Here is an 18875-nt window from a genome sequence, read left to right as displayed (position 1 = left end):
GACCATTCACCCACTTATCATACTTGAGTTCTTGAGAAAAATACTGACTTAACCATTATAGGGTCCTTGGCCAATTCACTCTGATCACTTTCGATAGTCTTTCTTCCTTTTTCAAGTTGTTGATTTATGCTGAAATTCGGAACATACGGCCTACTGATTTCACATTTCATCAAGTTTGAATACACAAATAATGATAGCAAAAAGAAAAGTCTTCTCACATTTATAAATAAATAAATTCTAAATATTAGATAGTTTTGTAGGTTCCTAGGAAGAAGTGTTTTGCACTTTTATTTATATTGCAGGCAATCAAGTTTAGGAATCCGAATCATACAACATAGGAGTAATAATTTTTTTTCTTCATATTTTACTCTTTAAATATGACGAGATTCAGTCTTAGTCTTAATTTAGTCAATTCAAATGACAAATTAATTTATTAAAAAAATTATATAATAAAGTTTATGGTACCCTTGGTACAACTCACAAATAGCAGACAATGTGGTCATTAATACCACTTTTATTATACATCAATCATAACATGTTTTCTCAATAATAATAATAATAATGTGTGTAAATAGACTTATTAATATGAATATATAGGGGTTGAATGAGTCATCCAAGGGCCTCAAAATAGAAAAGTAAAACTTAAGTACACTAGCTTAAGAGCAATACATTAGATTCTTCATTTAAATTCAAACATATAACTATATTAAATTTAATTTTTCTTAATTGTTTTATATTAATTAATGCAATTAATTTGGACATGCTTAATAGCATCTTCATTAGGTTAGAGCATTCTCATCAAGTCCCTCATATCCTATAAATGCTATTTTGTAGCATCTAAACTCCAAAAAACCATCTCCATCAAAACTGGTATATGTTATAAAATTTACAATCTTGCTACAGTGCAATCTCATTTTTGAGAGGGCACTGTAGCTGTATTGTAAAATAAAAAATAGTTTTTTATTCCCTAACGGCACTTTCTAAATTTTCATTCTCTTTCCTCTCTCTCACTTCTTTCATCTCTGTTCTCTCTTCTCTCTCTATGGCTCATGGTCTGTTGTGCTCGTAGCCGATCTCTATTCGTCGCCAATCTCTCTACTCTCAATCACTCGATCTCTCTACTCTTCGTCTGCAACATCGCTGATTTCTCTACTCTCAGTCACTCGATCTCTCTACTCTTTGGCCACAACGTTACCAGGTCGCCGCTGCCTCTGATTCCCCCTCCCACTCGCCCTCACTGGTTCAGATCTATGATTATCTCTCTCTCACACCTTGGGTTCCGATTTGCAGGTTATGGGTTCTGATTGGTAGTGTGGCGTCGGTGGTGCTATGAGAAAAAGAGAGAGAGAGAAAGAGAGAGAGAATAAAAATAAAAAATTATTGAAAATTAATAAATAAATAATATTTAAATAAAATTGTAAAAAATAGAAGTTTTGATATAGGTTGTATTGTAAAGTGGTGTGTTATATGTTATAAAATTAGGTTTTGAGATGATGAATGCTAGATTTTTTTAGAATTGTTGATGAGAATACTCTTAGTCAATAGGTTGATGCTAAAAATATAACTAAATACCCACAAAAACCTCATGCACTAGACTCAACAAACTAACTCAGAAAAAAAATGTTAACAATGAACAATAATTTTTTACTAGTGGCGTGAGATTGTTACTCGCCAAATCTAAATAAATAAATATAAAAAATATTTTTTATTATTCTCTCTCTCTCTCTCTCTCTCTCTCTCTCTCTCTCTCTCTCATTTGTCATCTTTCACTTATAGAATGCCATGGATTGAAGTGGATTACAGTAGATCTGCTGGGTTATAGTTGTTGGTGGTGGTCTAAAGATCGGAAAACTATTAGATACTTCCGGAGTACTATAAATGCGTACTCCTTCCTCTCACATAAATGGTGGGTCTCACTATGAATTTAATTAGTAGGACCAACCATTCATGTGAGAGGAGGGGATACGCATTTATGGTACTTCGGGAGTACACAATTATTTTCCCTAAAGATCAAAACAGCAACACAATTAGGACTTCTAGCCTTAAATTGCCTCGACTATTCAATATTTTCCCAACAAATGGATCTTTTTCAACTCGTGCAAATCAGTTTTGGATTTTTAATGGAGTTTCAATTCTGATGTGGGTTTGATATTGGATTTAGTTGTTTGATATGGTTGTATTTGGGATTTAATGTATATGGTGTTGTTGTGGTGGTGGTTCAAGGGAGAGTTTTGTTGTATTTGGTGGCGGTGTCGTGTCATGGTGGGCTGACGGTGTTGGATTTTGTTCTTCCCCAATTAGGGCTTCTAATTTGTGTAAATGATTAGGCTTATTCTAGTTGGTGGCTAAATCTATCATCTCCACTACATGCAGTGGTGGCTAGCTGATTTGGTTAGTTCATGGCTATGTGCGGTGGCAATTGCGTCTTTGGTGGTTTTTTTTTTCTTTTTTTCTACTTTTTGTTTTGTGCAAAACTTTTACTTTTTTCATTTTCAACTGCTTTCGATCGTTGTCCACCAGTTCTTCAAGACTGCACTTAGGGTGCGTTTGGATACTGCTTATTTTGTTGAAACAGAAAATAATAAAAAATTACTATTCACACGTGGGTTACTGTTAATTTGCCTGATTGCACTGTTCATGTTCCATGAACAGTGCAAGAGGTGATGGTAAGTTAAAATAAGAAAAAAAGAAACACAAACGTAGGGAGAATAATTTGAATCCAAACGGACCCTAAGGATTTGTTTGGATACCGCTTATTTTGTTGAACATTGAAAACTCTGTAGCAAAATAATTTTTAAATGTGTGAATAGTATTGTGAGACCCATTTTTAATATTATTTTTTTTCTGAATAAAGTGGTAGTGGGTCCTGTGAACAGTGAGTGCACAGTGCGTGAACAATGCGTGATGTCTCTTGAACAGTGTAATCCGCGTGCATTAAAAAAAAGAAAAGGAAACGCTCAACACAGACACAGAGGCTGGGACTTCACTACTTGCTCACTAGCCAAATGACCTCTCACTTCTTGCTCACTTCTTGCATTTATTTCTTCATATTTTCCTTCTTTTCTTCCTTTTACGCTCTTGACATCAAATCACAATAATTGCAACTCACTTGCCTTGACTTTGCTTTAGCCACTTTTTTTTTCCCCTTCAACTCTCCCTTAGGCCGAATAGCCTTAATGCATCAGCCCCTTTCTTTTCTTCTTTTTCTCCTCAGCGTGTCCAACACACCTAAGTCATTGCCCAAGAAGAAAATAGGGTGAACTTTGTGGCTTGTCCAACCACCTCTTTAATGAGGTGTTTTATCAAGAGTGGGTTGGACCCACGGTGCTATGATGCACCCAACATGGTGGACATAATGGTCACAAGCAATTGAAGATGAAATAAGTAAAAGTTTTGTACAAACAAAAAGTAGAAAAAAGAAAAAGAAAAACAAGGTACTCAACTTTTTTAAGCTCGAGTACTATAAAATACTCGATTCCCGCAATATCAAGTACCACATTATTTTTTTATTTCCTCAAATTCTAGGTCAGCAGAGTCACGCTGGCAACTCACCTAGGAACTCGAGTTCACTAAACTTGAGTACTATTTAAAACTCTATTTTGTAAAATTCGAATACTAAAAAAATGGTAGATTGCTAGATATTTTTGAAACAATGCTAATTTGCCACAAATTTTATCAAAACGTAATATTTAGCTATTTTCACCATGCTTTAAATCCTTAAGTATACCAAAATTGTTAAGCCCAACTTCAAGCTTTAAAACAACAAGTCTACTTGCCTAAGACAAGTCAACTTCGATTCTCAAAAAGGTTTAGTTTCAACTCTTAAAGTATTAAGACCGCGCATTCTTGATGCGATGATCACTCCTTAGGTATAAATACTTATGAGGTGTAGGGGTAAGGGCTGAGATTCAAATCTCCAGAGAATCTTTATACACACATACACTTAAATTATATTAGAGTAGAATTTATATATATATATATATATATATATATATATAACTCTCAAAGTACCTAGGAAAATAATGATGATGATGAAAAAAAAACGAAAAAATAACTTTTATGACCAAAATACCCTTATAATTATATGCCGAATGCAAGTGCAGTGTGCAACTACCGTCCGTGTAAAACATTATCATCCGGTAGACCGAAATACCCTTATTACCTAGTTGGAATAACGAGACAGCCCCTCTGTCTCTGTCCGTACTCCGTAGCTGTCTTCAGAAGCAGACAAGCCGAGGCACTTTCTTTCCCATTTCCCTAACAGAAATTCAACTTTCAACTCACGTTACATTAACATAAATAGAACAACGTAAGACCCATTCTTCTCTCAGCCATGTCACTCACTGTTAAAAAATTAGCAATGTCTCACCTCGTGTCCCTCAACAGAAACGCCTATATTCGTGTTTTATCTCCGTGGACTAATGGTAATAGTCGTTGCAGCTTCTCCGTTGGCGCTGGCCAAACTGGGTCTGGTACGTCTTGTTGAACTATGAAGTTTGAAGTGTTTTTATTTTTTAATAATTTTTTTTGCACTAGAACTGTTTGTGAAAATGTCTGTGAGAGTAAACCCGTTTAGAGACTAGTACATGTCTTGCTATATACCACGTTGTAGATGCTTGGTATGCGTTTTTGTTGATTGAGCTTATAATGAATGCGTATTTGAATTGTACCAAGAATGAAAAAAGGGAAATACTCAAGGTGAAGGCTTGTTGAGAAGTGAGCTTAGGCATTATCTAAAAACATTAAGCACAGCGCGTAGTCTAATATTGCTGAGTGCAATACATTTACTATGAGATCATTGGGATGCTAGGTGCTGACCACATTTTATGTTGTTGTGTTAAAAACCTCCCCAGTAAATGCAAATGTTTTATATATTGTAATGTGATAATAGTCTAGCTTGAGGTGTTTTTAATGAGTGATGATTGATTTTTACTGAAATTCAAAAGATCATGTTGCTTTGTTGACATGGGTTATGAAGCTTATTTGCATTGTTTTCATTTCAGTATGATGTCAACTGTCCTTATTAAATTTTCTATGTTTTTTGGGCTTAGAATTATTTTGATTTTAAAAAATAATTTTATAAGCATACATTTTTGAAGTTCATGTGGTTTTACTTCCATGGCTTACATTAACTGGCATTTGTCACATACTCACATGCCTTGAATTCTAAGATTAGAGGATGGTGCTGGAGTACATTACCAAGAGTTTCAAAGATGGCATAATGGAGGTGGAACTTTCCACAAGTCCGCTTGCATTGACCCAACAGCACTAATAGAGATTGGTGCCATAGTTCATCCAAAATCTGTTGTTGGTGCATATGTTCATATTGGATCAGGAACTGTTATTGGACCTTCTGTTACAATCGGCCAATTGACAAAAATAGGGTGAAGTTTCTTCTTTATGCAGCAACAGAGATATTGCAACTAATATGGTATAATGCCAATGTGGTGTTACTGTGATCTTTATATCGTATGGTAGTCTTCACTGCTCATTTGTCTCTTCAGTTTCACTGAAGCCTATGTGCACTAAGAATAAAGTTAAAAATAAAAAATAAAAAATTCCTGGGGAGATTTATTATGTAGTAACACAGAATGGATAAGCAGAGTAAAATGTGTTGATTAGTCATTCCCTCACCCCTTTTCTTGTATTTAATTAATGGAATTGTTCTTGATTGAGGTTAAGTTCCTTAAAAGCCCTGAATTTTTTGAAATATCATGAAAAATTCCTGTAGGTTTATTGCCTTTTCCTAGAAAATACAGAATAACAAGAACATTTTAACATGTTACCTATCAAACAAAAAAAAGTAGGACATTTTAAAATGTTTGATTCTTTAATTATAATCTGGAAATATTGGGCAGCAGCTTTTGTGCTCCAACTGTTTTTTTTTTTTGGTTCCCTTTTCATCTGTAAAATATTGGAAATAAAAAAACTGGTCTTACACATGAACAAAGTGAAGAATACTTGTAAAGAAAAAGGTGAAGAATGAAGCAACTTAACCTGCTGGTTATGTGCTTATGCTAGTTTGAGTGGTGACTATTAATTCGTGTATGATGGTAGACTGGTAGCTTATATGTCAGATTTGTTTTCAGCAATCCTAATGTGATATGCTAGGTTGTTTGGATTTGACTAAATTGGATGATAATATGTGTTGCATGGATGTGTGTTGAGTCCCAAATTGTAAGTGTGCTACATCATTGTAGGCTATATAAACAATTACTAGATCCTCCAATTGTAACTTGACTAGTCTTTTTGGGGTATAACACAAATGAAGCTAGCAGTGGTATTCTTTGGTTGTGACAGTAAGCCTGATCATTGTTATTCCTGCACTCTTTAGTTGTGTGCATGTGTGAATGCAAGAGCATACACATGTATCATGTATACATACAGCTCAATTTATCAAATTTAAGTTCATAAATCATTTACATTTATACTAATATGGCTTCTACTTATAAAAAAAACATTTATCCTAATAGGCATTTAACAAAACTACTGTGTTTTTTCCAGGTATAATGTTGTACTCACTAATTGCACTGTAGGTGATTCGTGTGCAATCCACAATGGAGTTTGCATTGGTCAAGATGGTAAGGCTTGATAACTATCAGCTTGGTTCATTAGTCATCTTTTTATTAACTGATATCAAATTTTCTCCCTTGCATATTACTGATTGCGATATGTATCAAGTGATTGACTTTTCAGACTTTTCTTTTTTTGATAAACAACTTTTCAGACATGGTACTGAACTATTGATATGTATCATGGTGCATGTGGTTACTGAGGAATAGTGTAGAATATATCTTAATTTTTCATCTGTTCTGCTAGGTGCTACCTGTTAGTCAATTCTTGCCACCTCTGCTGCTTATAATGCTCCTTGCTTGAAGACCTTAATCTTAAATTTTAAATTATGGCCCAACACTAAACCTTCAACATACCAATATTTTTTCCTACCCTTTACACTTCTTTAATTATAGGAGTTATTTATTGTGGTAACAACACTATTTTCAATGTGAAATTGAGCTTTTATTATAAATCCAGTTCTATATTCTGATAGTAGGTGCCACATTGTTGACCTGCAGGGTTTGGGTTTTTTGTGGATGAGAAAGGGAACATGTTGAAGAAACCTCAGGTTGGTGATACTAAAGTTTTTTAATAACCTAACTTGTTATATTGTCTTCTTTGGGTATTCTTGTTCCTTGTTGGATCAGCAATAAAGTACCCTATTTTAGATATCTTGTTTTTTCTTCTCAGATGCTGAATGCTAGGATAGGGAACAATGTGGAGATTGGTGCAAATACATGCATTGACAGGGGGAGGTGAGACATGTAACGGCTTTTGAGTATCATTTATAGTGTGTTCATGTGCATATACATATTTTCTGTATCAGTTTGAACTTGAAGCTATAGGCTGGAGTAATAATTCCACCACCTATTTGGATATGCAGTTGGAGAGATACAGTAATTGGGGATCACTCAAAGATAGATAATTTAGTTCAGGTTGGTTTTTTGCCTTCTTGATTGGTATTCAATTAATTCTGGAATTTGTGATTTCTAGTCTTGTTGGCATTGCAGATTGGTCATAATGTAGTTATTGGGAGAAGTTGTATGCTTTGTGGACAAGTTGGCATTGCGGGTTCAGTGACGTATGTTACTTTTAATCAATGTTTTTTAATTGTTCATTTATTTATCAAGTTCCTAGTATAATAGCTTTAACCAACTTTCCTAAGTAGTTGGAGAAGTTAATTTTCCAAGAATTAAGATTTACAACTTTGTCTTGTATGTTCTTTTCAGGATAGGAGACTACGTAACTTTGGGGGGAAGGGTAGCTGTTCGGGATCATGTTTCCATTGTATCAAAGGTATAAATTTTTTTTTTTTTTTTTTGCTGGATAGAATAGAAGGAATCAATTTTGTAATTAAAAGAAGGCTGTCTTTGTAGCATAATGTAGTGATAATGTATAAACCATTTAAAATATTTTCACATCTGATTTTATTGGAAACATTGTCAGGAGAGGAGACTATTTAACTTTGATCTGGCTTTAGAATTTTCACATCCAAGCTGTGGTTTACTAATTTTTTACTCCCTTTTCTACACTCGTTTGAACTCTGAAGTGAATTCATAAAACCCTGAAACGTTCATCTTTTGCCCGCATACTTAAAATGTGCTTCTGTGCTCTTACAATTTGTTCATATGGAGTGCACATGGCTTCAATCATAATATATTTAGAATTACTATGGGACTGCATTTCATCAACTAGAGAGTAAAAAATATTGGGTTGAAAACAAGATATCTATTCACATGGACTTGCAGGTCCGGCTTGCTGCTATTAGCTGTGTCACCAAGGATATCAAAGAACCTGGAGATTATGGTGGCTTCCCTGCTGTAAGGATTGTATTATTATGTTCTTTAATTTGTTTGTTATTTTAATGTGTTCCGTGAGGGTGGTGTTTATTATACACGAACTATTACACTTTTTTACACATTTTACAGAGTTCTAAAATAGGGTGTATAAAACTGTATAACAGCTTGTGTGCATCAAGTATTACCCATTCCACAATTGGATGACTGAGCATGTCAGCCAAACTTGTTGGTGCTGACTGACTGGAAATTTGGAGCTACTATATATGAATTTGTTTTATATTTCTTTTGGTTGCTATGCAGGTTCCAATTCGTGAGTGGCGAAGACAAGTTGCTACCCAATTCCAGACTTCAAAGAAAAGGGTTCCTTAAGTAGGATGTCTAATGATATGCTATTCTGGGTTCGATCTGAGACCCAACTGGATGACACAAAGGTTGTCCGAATCCTAATAGATGTCTAGCTTGTTAGGCACTTCCTTGCTTAGTGGTAAAGAACTGTAATTGGTAGTGAATCTAGATCTGTGGCAAATTTTATAGTAACTTCGAGTTTATGGAAACTATAACTTGAATGGATCCCCCAGCTTCATAAAGTCTAGGGTTTATGGTAGGGTTAGGAAAACTTCTTCATTGAGTTGGGGGGCAAGCTAGTTTTGAATTTGGGCTTGGGACAAGCACAGGGCAGCTGCTAGAAAAATTCAATGGGTGCCTGCAGAAAAGGATCCATATTAGGGGTAGAAAATCTGTTTGTGTTAAGCCTCTGAATGATTGACAATAAAAAGGAAAAGAAAAACTTCACTGTTTTTCAAAATTTTCTATTCCTTCGGTTAGCAAGAAAAAGTGTGGATCAAACCTTTAAGGATTTTTTTTTCTTCAAAATAACAATGATTTTTAAACAATTTCGTTAGTTATAACATTTTCAAAACTATTTGGGAAACTAACAATCCGAGCACAATAAACTCGATTTTGGTTTAGTGAAATCGAGTTCGTAAAAATCGATTTCCCTAAAATCGACGCTTACAAACTCGATTTTAGTACTCTCTCATCACACTTCTTCTCCAACAATCAAACAGGAGAGAAACAACACAAATCCAAGCAAACCTAGAGAGCATAACGAAATCATCAAACCCACCTTATCAATGTCATGATTACGGCTCGAATGTGGACTTGGAACTCAGAGTCGAACTCGGCGGGCCTTGGCGGTTGTGTTCGGAACGGCGTGGTGGTTCATCTACACCGGCGTGGTGCTTCCTTGTCCCCTTCGCTGGAGCTCGATTTCTTAGGCATGCTCTCTCCGTCTCTCACTTCGTCAAGAAACGAGTTTGATCTCTCTGGTTTGATCTCCGTCTTCGCCAACAAACCCAATGCTATTGCTTTGGCTTTGCTGTCCCCACCTGGGTCTCTAGTTTGGGTTTTTGGTTGAGGGTGAGAGACGGAGAAATCGAGTCCGCAACGCTGGAAATTCAATTTAAATGAAATCGAGTTCTCTGAACTCGATTTTGCTCTCCAAAATTGAGTTTAAGGGACTCAGTTTGTTAGATACCAAAATAGTTTCAAACATTGGCTAACTAATAATATAGTTTGGATTTTATAGTTATTTTCAAAAAAAAATCCAACCTTTAACTATGTTCTTACAGGGAATGGTTTTCTTCAAATCTTCCGCATTTATAAACAAAATTGTGTATCAAGAAAAAGTTAAAAATATTTCCTACAAACTTTTCTTGCTAACCAAATACCTATGAGAAAACTTGAGGGAAAAAATTTAGTCTCTCTGCTAAGATGACGAAAAAGAATTGCTTGCAGAATTGGATTGCTCCCGGCCTTACCTTATTAATTGGTATAGCTTAAAAGGGAAAAAGAAAAAAAAAAGAAAAAAAAAATCTTTTACTTTTTCTTTAGTTTGCTTTTATTGCCTCTTTTTCTTCCTTTCAACTTGTCCTTTCCTAAGCAAATGGATGCCAAATATACATACTTTCTTTAGCTCATAATTTGCATGTAAAATCGGATCTCCCAATTGAATATAAATTTATCGCTTCCCCTGCCACTTAATAGTACATTCGAATCCCAATTTGCAAGAACAAATTTCATGTACTCTATGCTTATTATAACTTTAAAGCCATGTTTTGACTCACAATATGGGATCTCTTGACGTGTATTTATTATTTAACCAATTTGCAGAATAAGCATTTTTTTTTTGAAGAACATTGGATTGCTTTGTTGCTATGCAAGATTGGATTCACACTATTGCTCTGTAGTTTCGCATGCTACAACTTTCTAACATTTAAGCAAATCCTTTGCTTACTTTACAAGGATAGTTGAGCTTAATGGCTGTCTTACCTCCTAATTACCTTAAAGAAAATTTTGAGTAAATATGTTATAGAATGGTCGAATCTAATCAAATATATTGCATTTGGATTTTGGAGAGCTTAAGATTGGTATTGCTCGAGCTTTGCTGCCTCTAATTGACGTAAAAGAAGCCTGTTACTAGAAGAAAGAATTGAGTATCAATTATGGTAAAACCTTCGAACCATTTTCACTTGGAAAAGATAAATAAATAAAGCCTTTAAAGTTCCAAGCAATTGTATTAACATATAGAGTTTTTTTTTTTTTGGGTGCTACACAAGTATTACTTTGTAAAACACTACACAAATATAAGACAACAAATTGTAGATTAACCTAAAAACAAAGTAATTCCACAACCCTTCTTTCTGTGTATAATGATACAAAAACATCTAATCATGTAGTAATTACCAACCATAATGACTCAAGCTTTATACTTTCTCCATTTCCTGGAAGAATGGCGTAGCTTAATCTTTTTCTTCTTACCTGAAATCTTCCCATCCGAGCCAATTGGTAGAATACCTACCAAATCTAATTTATGATGCTTACTCCTCTGTCCCCAAGTCTTATATCGAACTTTAGTTAATAAACTCGCCTTCAACTCGGCTTTTCCATTTGATATTGCATTGCGAAAAGATTTCCAAACACTCGGTTTGACCTCCAAATAATCAACTACTTGACGAGTTTTACTTCTTCCTTGATGGAAAGAAGGTATTGTTTTCTGTCCTACTGTATACTGATCATAATAAAAAGTGAACAAAAGGTCATCATAATATACGCTTGAGTCTTTGTTTGGATTTTCAATTTCAAGGTCATAGTAGATAGTGGCATTTTGATCCTCACTACTGGCTAATGAGCCTGGTGGGATGGTGATGTCAACAATGGAATAGTTGGGAGCTTTGGGACGTAAGATTAGCCATAGACACAAGGCTAGGATACCCAAGAGTGCTAGAATTTGGAGCAGCCATAGATAGAAGTTCTTAACTTCACACATCTTTTTGCTGTGGTGTAAGATGATCAGAAGGAGGTTTCAACTGGAATTACATATCATTTCAGAATTGAATATGGTAGGAGAAGCACTGATTTTATGAGGATAAGGGAGATAGGCTTGAGGCTTTCATTTGAAGGTTGTTAATGAAAGGGAAAGGGGAATATTAGAGGTGGATGCATGTTGTTCAGGTTATATGGACAAGAAGAATCATTCTTTTCTTCAGGGGTGCTTTTATGCTTTTTCTCACGCGTAATGACCTTAATTAAACCTCATAGTTGGCACATGAAAGAAGCTAGGTGGAAGCTTATATGTTTGTGCTTGGAGTGTATAAAGGAATTTAAGAATCTTTAAGGAATGAAAACCTCTATATCAAGCTTCTTATCTGTACTAGTGGCGCATGCAGTCATTTCAATAAACTAGTTATTGCATGACAAAATATAATAAACATCATGTTCTAGTCTAAGAGAGACTGTTTATGAAACATAACATTATAACAAGGATCGAGGGGAACTGAGAAAATGCATGTTCAGTTCTGTGAATTTGTAGGAAGTATGGTCATCCTCGAATAGGTGGGACAAAGAATTTGTTGATATAAAGCCACAGGCTTCCAGTACTTAAAACTATAATCATATGCTTGGCGCTATATTTCTAGTCTAGCTTGCAGAGATGCCAAACCAACTTCAGCAAATAAAAAACAAGAATGGTAATGGAAGAAATTATACTACATGATGGAAAAATAAAAAATTCAAACTTTAGTCCTATGAAACAAGTCTTAATTTCAATTTTTTATCTGATTGGATATGTGGTGTAGCTTTATATTCTTCTTTCCTAACATCCTCCCATTTGAACCAACTGGAACATAAGCTTCAGTATATATCTGACGATGCTTTGTCTTGGACATGAATATCTTGTATTTGACAGCATTTTCCAAGCAAACCCTCAAATCTATCGTCCCATTTGTAATTTCTTTCCAGAACTGTTTGTTAGCTTCCACTAGCATTTCATATGTCGTTGCATTATTGTAGCCTTGGTAGAAGCCTGGCAATAACTTGGAGCCAATATGAACATCACCATGAAATAAGGTAATGTAGATGTCATTGTAGTAGATGCCCATCCTTTTGTTGGGGTTTGAGAATATCAAATCCAAAAGAACAGTGGGATCCCTAGTGTGATTTGAAGTAGAATTCATAGCAACCAAGGAGAAAACGTAGACATGTGATGTGGAATTCCTACCATGTAAGGCTGGAATGTGGACATTGGTGATTATGTAAATGGGACTCTTTGGAGTTAGAATCAGCCATATTACCACCACGATCGATGTTAACAAGATTACAACCTCAAATAGAAATAGAAATATAGAAATTTCAGGGTTAGAGGTTTGTGGGAGAGTAGGTTGAGATTCCGAAGTTTCTTCGAGATCAGACATATTGGAAAAATGCTATTTTTCGAGGGATTGATTATTGAACGTGTTTCTTCGGATTATATAGAGGTTGCTTTAGGACTTAATTAGTCTGGTGAATCAACTTTTGTGAGAAAGGAGGGTTAAATTTTGTGTTTTTCAGTGTTCAAAGGCTCTTTTTAGATGGTCATGCATAAATAAGATTTGGTAACAAAAATAATCTTATTCCAAAAGTACACTGGACCAAATATTAGTGATTTTTTTTTTCTTGAGAAGAAAGTAATAGTGATTTAAACTCTCTTTTGCATAATGGTTTGCTGACTCGTTGTCCATTAATCATAGAGACTCAAAGAATGCTTCTTTATACATTTCTAAAACACTTTGGTGGTGGCTCTTTGGTGGAAAACCATACTTTTTAAGACAATAAAGTATATATAGCTCGTAGATCGGCACGAAGAAATGTAGAAGATTTCTTAGCACTGAAGTCCTCTTGATACCAATACCATTCCAGGATTCTTACAAGTTACAAACAAAATACCATGCTAATTATTAGTGCATACTCGAGAAAGATGAAAAGGCATATATGAAAGGGATAACCAGTTGCTTTTAGTTCTTTTTAAGAAGCTTTGTAATTAAGAAATGTAAAGCCATTAGGCATCACCGATCAGATCGGTACATGTAACCCAGGGGCTGTCTTTCTTCTAAAGCAAACCTTTTCCTTGCACAAAAGCTAGCTAGAACGTTGATGTATGAATGGCTCTTTCTGAGATACGTCTTTTCCATGATGTTAGTACTTTCACAGCTTAATATCTTTTCAATAAGACAACTATTTACCTATTATCTTCTTTATCTTCTTGTATATTGCCAAAAATAGTCGTGGGGCACGCAAGTTTCAAAAATATTAGTTGGATTTTTTTAATTAAAAAAACTCAAAAAGAAGCAAAACTTATTGCAAACATACATACGAGGAAAGTTAACCAAAAGTCTTAATTGAATAAAATTCAAATTTAAAAGATGCAATTGAATGAAAATAAAGTAAGAAAACTGAATTCAATTTTGGCCAAAGTTAGAGGAAATTATTTGCAATTTAGCTTTTTATTTTTCTATATCAAATCAGTAGGCCACTTTCTCCTCAATATTCTTATTATTTTATTAAATTTTGGAACTTTTAAGAATAGTATTTTATTTCCTTGTTCCATAGCTTTTTGATCATTTTATTCAAAATTAAGTTGTTACATGATAGGATATTAATGGAGATCTATGTTCTGAATATTTTTTGCTTAGGAATTAAGTTTGCCGCTAAAGATGCAAAACCAAGAAACTGAAATCAATAAATTTTCAATCTTTAGTTTTTAATTTTTCTAGTGGATTCAAAAGATGTTCTTAGGGTCTATCTAGTCATCATGTATATTGCATACGCTTTCATGCATGTTGCATCAAGTGATATGCTATTTACCTTAAGAGCCAACTAGTGAACTACTGCACGGCATGTTTGTGTGGAGTTTATGATGTACTTTTATATTAGAATCATTTTTCCTCTCTCTTACGTGCATGTGTTTGTTTCACAAGGAAAAAAAAAAAAAAAAAAAAAAGCGTTATAAAGCCTTAACTATCTTAGCTTGGGGGCGAAATGAGGAAACTAATGGCAGCCATCCTATTTAAGATTAGGACGTAGAATTACGATCCTGTAAACAATAATTGCATGTTAATCCAACTATTTACACCAATAGGTAGGGTCTTTTATACATATAAATAATGTTATCTTAAAATTATTTGGTAAAGTAACACTGTTTTAACTTTTATTTATAGGACTTGTCTTTTGAAAAGATGAGATCAAAAAAATTTTATTTTACCAAAGCAATGGGCAAAAAGCTTTATATATATATATATATATATATATAAAATATTTCATTGAATGAAGGGTTAGACTTGTATTTAGTGGTTAGTTCCATTTGACACGTTGAGAATTGAAATGCGGACACGTATCTGCATCCTAGCATGTTTAATAAAATTGGCCACTGAACACAAATTTCACTCTTAAATAAATTACTAAATTGAAAAAAAAAATGCGCTTATTATTGAGAGATTTGTGAAAGAGAAGTAAAAACTATGTCAAATAAATTGGAGATTGAATTTGAAGCTAGAGAATCAGAACGGTGGAATGAGGAACCAAATGGCAGTATACCAAGATAAGCATAAAGTAAAATTTTAAGCTGAAAATGAAAAAGATGTTCGTTGATTTCTTTTCTCCTCAATAATGATATTACAAATCAAATAATTTGAAACCAATCTCCAAAGAATGTACACCAAGTTAAGCAATCATACACTTTATAGGTTACTAAGCAAACCCAATCCCAATAGCCAAAACCAAAAGAAATTTAAAGAATTGCAAAGAGGAAAATAATAAACAAGAAAGAATGAAAATGCATGATACCCCTCTTAACAACATTAATACATCAAGTGAAATAAACAGGGCATCTCTTGTCTTTAGAAATTGGCAATATCACACCATCTGGGCCCACCGAAACTTCACAGTTGGCATGCATCCGATGGGGCCTGCTATGCCACTTGGAGATCTGAAATTGGATGATCGAAACTATTTCTAGACGAAACACAACCACTCGAGCCATATTACGTTCATTCATTATCTCCGTCCAACGTTGAGCGTTCTCTTTTAACGTTGTCACAGTGATTTTGTCTTCCACGTCTGTTGTATTCTTTGGACCCTGATAAAACGGAAAAAGTAACGGTTTCGACCCGATACTCTGATCCTTGTAAAAAACCGACCCGTCCATTGAATCATAATAGATCCCAATGTTATGGTTTGCATTCCGGGCCGTTGCATTAAATTGAATCTGGGTAATGTCAGTACCTTGGCCCAAGCCCACAACTCCAAATCCATGAATATGAAACCTTGGACGGTGTGGACGTAAACTAAGCCATAGTATGAAAGAGATCAAACCAACAGCTAGGACAAGTGTCAAGAAAATGGCACATATCAACTTGCACAGTCGGGAGGTGAAGCTATCATGGACCCGGTGGGCGATTTGCCGGACGGAGTGGTGGCGTTTCATGGGCCGGGGCACCGGGCTGGACCGGGTTGGTAATCCACCGGGGGAGTACATTTTTTTGGGAGCAAGAAATTGGAGGGGAATTCAGGGAAATGTTGATGAACAGAAACAGATGTCTTGGTTAGGGTATTTATGTAGAAAGGTGGTGAGGAAGAGAAAGAAATGTAGGAGAATTTTGGTTCTTTTGCATGGAGAAAGGAAGGAATAAGGTCCTTGTTTTAACCGTGGGTGAGCTCAACTTTTTTGCCATATGATCCTTTGCATTTTTAGTGCGCTTGAGAGAACTACACTTTTTCGGGCTGTCATAATTAGCTTTATCTTATGTTGTGTAGTCCAAGGTAGCATAAATTGAGTTGAAAATTAATATGTAGGATAAATATATTTCATCCATATATGCTTTTGGTCGAATCCTTTCTCAAATGTTGGGCTTTATCCAGATGAGATTTAATTATTTGAGAAAGATCAACTTTAAATTGCTTTATTCACTAAGGACATGTTTGGTAGACTGTAATAAGCGCGGTAGTGTAATAGTTATTCCTATAGTTTAATTATTTTTTAGTTTGATTATGTTTTTATTACAAGTAATAATCATTTTTTATGAATAGCTATTCTTCAAAATGAGAATAAATATTCTTTCTTTAAAAGGTTGTATTGGTTATTCCTTAGTAGGTGTAATAATTTCAAAACTTAATATATTTCCAAATAAACAAGCTTTCCATATACATCTAACAGTTATAAAGATAAAAAATCATAAAAAATAACACATATCTCTCATAAATTTAAAAATAACAAATTTTAAGGAGATATAATTGATGAGTAAGATATTTCTTAAAATAAATGTTAAGTTTCATTTTAATGTTATAACTCAGAACCAAACTAACGAATAAATTTAGTTATTACATTACATTACAGTTTATTACTAGTAATAGATATTACAATTCCTACCGCAATCCCTATTCAGTGTACCAAACGTACCTTAAGAAAAAACATCTCAAAAAAAAGAATCTATAAAAAGTAGATATAGAAACAAAGTAGCAATCTGATCACAATCTTATTACATTAAATTCTTCAATTACAGCTATAATTAAACCTTTCCATCAATATATATGTATATAATTAAACCTCATAAGGATACCCATCAAAAAAAGAAACAAAGAAAAAAAAAAGATAAATTGCAAATTTTTAGACCACAACTTGAATCGACTTCAAGCCATGTTATAGCCCACATGTGGGTAAAATATAATTAATCTTCATTTTAAGATTAAGCGTCTGTTTGCCTTCAAATTTTTTGTTAAGTTTTTAGTTTTTAGTTTTTTAAAATCTTAATTGTTTTTAAAGTATAAATATGTAATAGCAAATTTTCAACAAAAAGCTAAATAAGTTGATATTAACGCACACTTATATTGTGTGTTTAGAAATAAGTTGCATTATTCTATTATAAGTTATCACACTTTTGAATGATAAATTTTGTAAAGGAAGAACGTTAAGCAATAGTAGCCATGTCTTTTCTAAAAATAATGCAGCCTTAATAAAGATTTCCTACAGCTTGTGGAAATTGTACATATATATATATATACGAATACTAACGGGAATATGTTTCGTGGACTTGAGTCCAATCTCCAATGTTATGTGTACTTTAAAATATTCCGATTTATAATGTTTTATTTATACATTTTCTCGTTGCTTTTGCATATACCCCTGAAAAATTCTCCTACTTATTTTTTAAGGCTAAGAAACTGGTTTTGAAAAATGCAATATATCACAAAGAAGTTTGGTATCAAAGGTCACCATCGTAGGTGACTTCAGCAAAAGAATTTTAAAAAGAATGAAAAGATCTATACACTACCTATATGAGAATTTTCTTCTTTCTACTTGACTTTTATGTGGTTCAGAAATACTTCTAAACTCTATGTTTAATAAAGATAAAAATTAAAGATAACCTCGTAAAAATATATTTCTAACTGCACGTAAAATGTTTACAAAATAGAAAACTCTTCTACTAATCTATTTCTTCAAAACAAACTTATCCAAAAATTAAAATTAAAATTAAAAAAAAAACTTTTTTGTCCACTAAGATATTTCCCTCAAGACCACGCGTTCCAACTATTTTTTTTTACTTTATCTAGAATATATCAGCCATTTCCTTTATTTAATTTTTCTCTTTTATTTAATTTTTTTAATTTTCAGTTTCCTTAATTTCTTATCTCACGTACACTGAACACCCCCTCCCCTCCCCCCAAAAGAAAAAGAGAAATGATAAAGGTGATAAAATGGTCTCTTTGAAAGTCTTAAAAAAGTAAGTAGGCAAAATGAAAAACTAATTTTACTCTCCCAGTTAGGTGAGAAAATTCCTACACCGCTGGAGATGCGAGTGCCAATAAACTTGTGGTATTTTTATTTTGATATCATGAATCTACAGTCTTCATGTGCCTAGATCTGGTACACCTTTCAATACTATCCTACTCGTTTCACCATTTTGTGCTTAACGAAAAAGACTTATTTCAATTCGATCAAGAACAAGAGTTCACTGAAATACTTGATCCAAAAATAGCGGCAGATATACAATGTAAATCAGCCTAAATGTGCGAGTGTGTATGTTTTTTTAGAGTATGTTTGGATAGAACTTATTGCTGAAAACTGAAAACTGAAAATACTGTAGCAAAATAATTTTTAAATGTGTAAAAAGTACTGTTCATACTAAAAATTACTGTTTATTGGCCTAAAAT

At 33.8% G+C, this 18875-nt stretch overlaps 4 protein-coding genes across 4 annotated transcripts; 1 reads left to right on the top strand and 3 right to left on the bottom strand.

Annotated features, from left to right (window-relative positions):
• The first annotated feature begins 4203 nt into the window (after window positions 1-4203).
• LOC142634008 (putative UDP-3-O-acylglucosamine N-acyltransferase 2, mitochondrial) lies at window positions 4204-9188 on the top strand. Its single transcript, XM_075808271.1, has 10 exons — window positions 4204-4472; window positions 5177-5384; window positions 6505-6581; window positions 7074-7123; window positions 7246-7310; window positions 7439-7490; window positions 7566-7636; window positions 7785-7851; window positions 8304-8375; window positions 8655-9188. Exons 1-10 carry the CDS (start codon window positions 4334-4336, stop codon window positions 8721-8723), a joined length of 870 nt encoding a protein of 289 aa, XP_075664386.1. The 5' UTR covers window positions 4204-4333; the 3' UTR covers window positions 8724-9188.
• A 1732-nt stretch (window positions 9189-10920) lies between these two features.
• Window positions 10921-11892, bottom strand: LOC142633275 (protein NDR1-like). The gene has a single exon (XM_075807491.1). The coding sequence runs from the start codon at window positions 11680-11682 to the stop codon at window positions 11113-11115; it is 570 nt and encodes a 189-aa protein (XP_075663606.1). The 5' UTR covers window positions 11683-11892; the 3' UTR covers window positions 10921-11112.
• A 565-nt stretch (window positions 11893-12457) lies between these two features.
• On the bottom strand, window positions 12458-13105 carry LOC142635706 (protein NDR1-like). The gene has a single exon (XM_075809826.1). It carries the CDS (start codon window positions 13103-13105, stop codon window positions 12458-12460), a length of 648 nt encoding a protein of 215 aa, XP_075665941.1.
• Window positions 13106-15292: 2187 nt separating this feature from the next.
• LOC142636971 (NDR1/HIN1-like protein 13) lies at window positions 15293-16336 on the bottom strand. The gene has a single exon (XM_075811259.1). It carries the CDS (start codon window positions 16201-16203, stop codon window positions 15535-15537), a length of 669 nt encoding a protein of 222 aa, XP_075667374.1. The 5' UTR covers window positions 16204-16336; the 3' UTR covers window positions 15293-15534.
• Between the last annotated feature and the right edge of the window lie 2539 nt (window positions 16337-18875).

Source organism: Castanea sativa, chromosome 5 (assembly GCF_040712315.1).
Source record: "Castanea sativa cultivar Marrone di Chiusa Pesio chromosome 5, ASM4071231v1".
Taxonomy (NCBI): domain Eukaryota; kingdom Viridiplantae; phylum Streptophyta; class Magnoliopsida; order Fagales; family Fagaceae; genus Castanea; species Castanea sativa.
This window is presented reverse-complemented; position numbering and strand designations above follow the sequence as displayed.

Coding starts and splice junctions, on each gene's coding strand:
- LOC142634008 (XM_075808271.1), top strand. CDS start 4,334: ATGTCACTCACTGTTAAAAAATTAGCAATGTCTCACCTCGTGTCCCTC. Junction 6,582..7,073: donor AGTTTGCATTGGTCAAGATG/GTAAGGCTTGAT, acceptor GTTGACCTGCAG/GGTTTGGGTTTTTTGTGGAT. Junction 7,124..7,245: donor ACATGTTGAAGAAACCTCAG/GTTGGTGATACT, acceptor TTTTCTTCTCAG/ATGCTGAATGCTAGGATAGG.
- LOC142633275 (XM_075807491.1), bottom strand. CDS start 11,682: ATGTGTGAAGTTAAGAACTTCTATCTATGGCTGCTCCAAATTCTAGCA.
- LOC142635706 (XM_075809826.1), bottom strand. CDS start 13,105: ATGTCTGATCTCGAAGAAACTTCGGAATCTCAACCTACTCTCCCACAA.
- LOC142636971 (XM_075811259.1), bottom strand. CDS start 16,203: ATGTACTCCCCCGGTGGATTACCAACCCGGTCCAGCCCGGTGCCCCGG.